This window comes from Propithecus coquereli, unplaced genomic scaffold (genome assembly GCF_000956105.1).
Source record: "Propithecus coquereli isolate 6110/MARCELLA unplaced genomic scaffold, Pcoq_1.0 Scaffold1, whole genome shotgun sequence".
Taxonomy (NCBI): domain Eukaryota; kingdom Metazoa; phylum Chordata; class Mammalia; order Primates; family Indriidae; genus Propithecus; species Propithecus coquereli.
Window position 1 is genome coordinate 15637721 of NW_012133857.1, and position 3300 is coordinate 15641020.

At 45.8% G+C, this 3300-nt stretch overlaps 1 protein-coding gene across 1 annotated transcript in view; it reads right to left on the minus strand.

Annotated features, from left to right (window-relative positions):
• RFT1 (RFT1 homolog (S. cerevisiae)) overlaps window positions 1–3300 on the minus strand; it is a 37530-nt gene that overhangs the window by 19883 nt on the left and 14347 nt on the right. The window contains exon 7 of the mRNA XM_012638546.1: window positions 347–425. Within this exon, the coding sequence (XP_012494000.1) occupies window positions 347–425 (79 nt within the window). The remainder of the gene's footprint in view (window positions 1–346; window positions 426–3300) is intronic.

The window sequence follows — 3300 nt, forward strand, 5'->3', positions numbered from 1 at the left end:
CTTTAACTCCTGAGCTCAAACAATCTGCCCGCCTTGGCCTCCCAGAGTGCTAGGATTACAGGCATGAGCCACTGTGCCCGGCCTCTTGATACTATTAAACCCTAAAGAAGTTCTATAATGTCACAGACCCTCAGTTTCCTCACTCATAATAAAGGGGGACAATATCTTTCTTACAAGGCTGTGGACAGATTTAAGTTAGACAAATTAAGTAAAGCATAAAACTACATAAATGTTGGTTTCTCTCTCTTTATTTAATAAACAGGTGGTCTGGATGCAGGTAATCAGCATTCCTGTAAAATCCCCTCCTACTATGTTCTCCCAACTGCTCTGAGTGACTTTTACTTACCTTCTGTCAAAATCTGTTTCAAGAAAGACTGTTTGAAAAAACTCCAAGTCAATTTAGCCTCTTTCCAGTTTACAAAAGCCTACAAGAGAAAACAAAATAAAACAAAACAAAAATCCCCAGGCATTTCAAGTCTAAGAATACAATGCTACGTGAGAGGCAAACTCATTCTGGTCCCTAAATCCAAATTTGGATAGTCCCGCTGAATCCTCATTTAATATTAAGCACACAGAATGCATCACACACATACTGGAAAGAACATACATGACTAAACATGAAGACAAAGTCCATAGGGGACCTCCCCAGGACTCATACACTGAGACCCCTAAAGAATTGCTGCTGCCCCTTTGGAGGCCCACGCAGTACACTGACCACATCTAATACAGCTTGCAGTCAGTTCTTCCCTTAAAAACTGTCTAAAGCATGCCAAGCTGCAAAACAAATTCTGTTCCATATACCCCACATTGTAACGTCATGCTCAGTCATCAGGGCTATTTATTACATAAAGTACAGGGACTGTGCTTGTGTATTTCAAAAGAAATTTAGCCTTCCAAGGTTAGGTAAACCACTCAGAATCAGTACAACAGAGGAAAGGAAAAAATAATACTTCTGATATGACTCTACTAAAACTCCCAGGGGGCATAAAACTTCCCATTTTCTAAGGACAAGCAAACAGGGCAGAAGTCAACCCATATGAGACAGGTGGCCTCAAAGCCAAAAAGCTGACCACAAGATGCAGGAATGACGCAGCCAAGGGGATACAGCATCCTCCAACTCCTATTTTCCTACCTCAAAGTTCTCTCTAGAGTCCCCTCCTCTATCTTGTAGGCATCCAGGATCCCAGAATGTCCAGTGTAGTAGGGGTGAAGCTCTTAATCCTAGGGTACTTGCATTTCAAAAAGCTGTGATTATCCAAAGTGATGACTTTTGAATGGTGGGATTTCAGGGGGCTCCCTTTGGGAGGGGAGGGGTGAATCACCAAGGCCAAGCCCCCTCCACCTCTCCAAAAGGTTGGCCTCAGCTGTGGAAGTTGGCTCAGGGCAGGTCTGGAACCTGCCCTGGTCACATGGGCCCCTACTCTTGGCAAAGCCCATTCAATGCTATCCAGTAGAAATGTAATGTTAAAATTTCTAGCAGCCACAGAGAATAGGAAAAATAAACAGATGAAATTAACTTTAGTATATTTCATTAACTCAAAATATTAGCATTTTAACATGTAATCTACATAAAAAAGTATTTTTTTTCATATTAAGTCTTTGAAATTCAGTATATATTTGCATTTATAGCTCATCTCAATTCAGACTAGCCACATTCCAAAATGCACTATAGCCACATGTGGCTGGTGGCTACCACGTAAGACAGGGCAAGGCTAGAGCACCTCTGAAAGCAAGGATCATTTCTAGCCCCCATTCTCCTTACCCCTTGGTTTCTGAACCTTTCTTCCAGACATTGGGAGGACAGGCCTGAATCTTCCCAATCTGTGCTGCCTTCAGGGTATCACTGAACCTGCAACAGATGCCAGGGTGGCTCTAGCCCAGGAATAAATCTTCCCCAATAAAAAGGAAATTGGGCCACAAGATGTTTAAAACAGGCCATCTCACGTCCCTAGAACAAAGAGCACCAGATGACTTCCCACCACTAGGGGGCACTGTGGACCACATCATCTTCAGGTGCTGCTTCTGGCCAGCGTAGCTTCGGTGGAGATGTGGGCACAGCACCTTCTCTCTCCCATACTCTCCCCACCCCTATGCTACGACGGTCCTCTGAGGGGTCTGTGAAGCAGTACCTGTGCTCTGTTCGAAGGAAATGAAAAGTTACAGCTTGCCCACGAGGCTCTTGCGAGGACTACCTACCGGTAGGTTGTGAATGGATTTGCAAAGATGATGGAGCTCTTCGAAGAAAAAGTTCTTTAGGAGAGTGAAATCATTGACAGTGCATCTAATCTGAAAGCTCCTACTTGTGCATTCCTTTCTCCTAAAGCCTTCAGTTTAAATGGGCCTGTGGTTCAGAAGGAACGGCCGCACTGCTTACTAAAGTGCTCATTAGGACACAGAGGCAGGAAGTCCAATCTGAGACTGGGGTTCCCCTGAGAGGCGCCTGCTAAATGGTAGAAAGGAGGAAGCATATTCTGTAGACTTTTACCATTCTATGCAGAATGGATGCTCACAATGGATTTGTCACTTGGGATGTTCAAAAGAGGCCTATTTCACAAGAGCTAGGTTGGTACTGCTGAGCTGGTTTAAACGGCTGTGAATTCTCTGGAATCCCCTAACAAGCCATTCCACTGCCTCACTGTAGTGATGGAGAAACTGAGGCTTGCATGGTCAGAGATGATGGGCAGTAACTCCATGGAAGTTCTGGAATCAGAACTCAGAGGCTCATCACGCTTTCACCTGAGTCACTCGTCCACTTCCCAAACTCTTCTGACTCAGGATGATCCAGTCAGCCACATCCTTACCGCAGTGACAAGAGTCACTAGGGTGCATGAGGCCATGGTCCTGTCCCCTGCCCTCCATGACCTCCACCACCTCACACAGCACTCGTCCTCTCCCCACCACTCTCAGTTGCTCCAGGGTGATCGACTCTGCTCAGCTTTGTCCGTCCTCCCACATCTATCCGCCCTCTCCCTGTCCTCATCACTTCTCAGCTGGACAATTGCCACAGCCTCCCACCGAGTTTTTTGCTTCCAACTTTTTCTCTAGCTCATCCTTCTCATTGTAGGTTTGGGTTTTGGAGTCAAGCTTGGAGATAGGGACTCAAACTGCACTTATCTGTGCAAAGGCCATTGGGAAAATACTTAACTTTGCTAAGCCTTGGTTTTCTCATCTGCAAAATGGGATAAGAAGTCCTATCTCAGGCCGAGTGCGGTGGCTCACGCCTGTAATCCTAGCACTCTGGGAGGCCGAGGCGGGCGGATTGTTTGAGCTCAGGAGTTCGAGACCAGCCTGAGCAAGAGC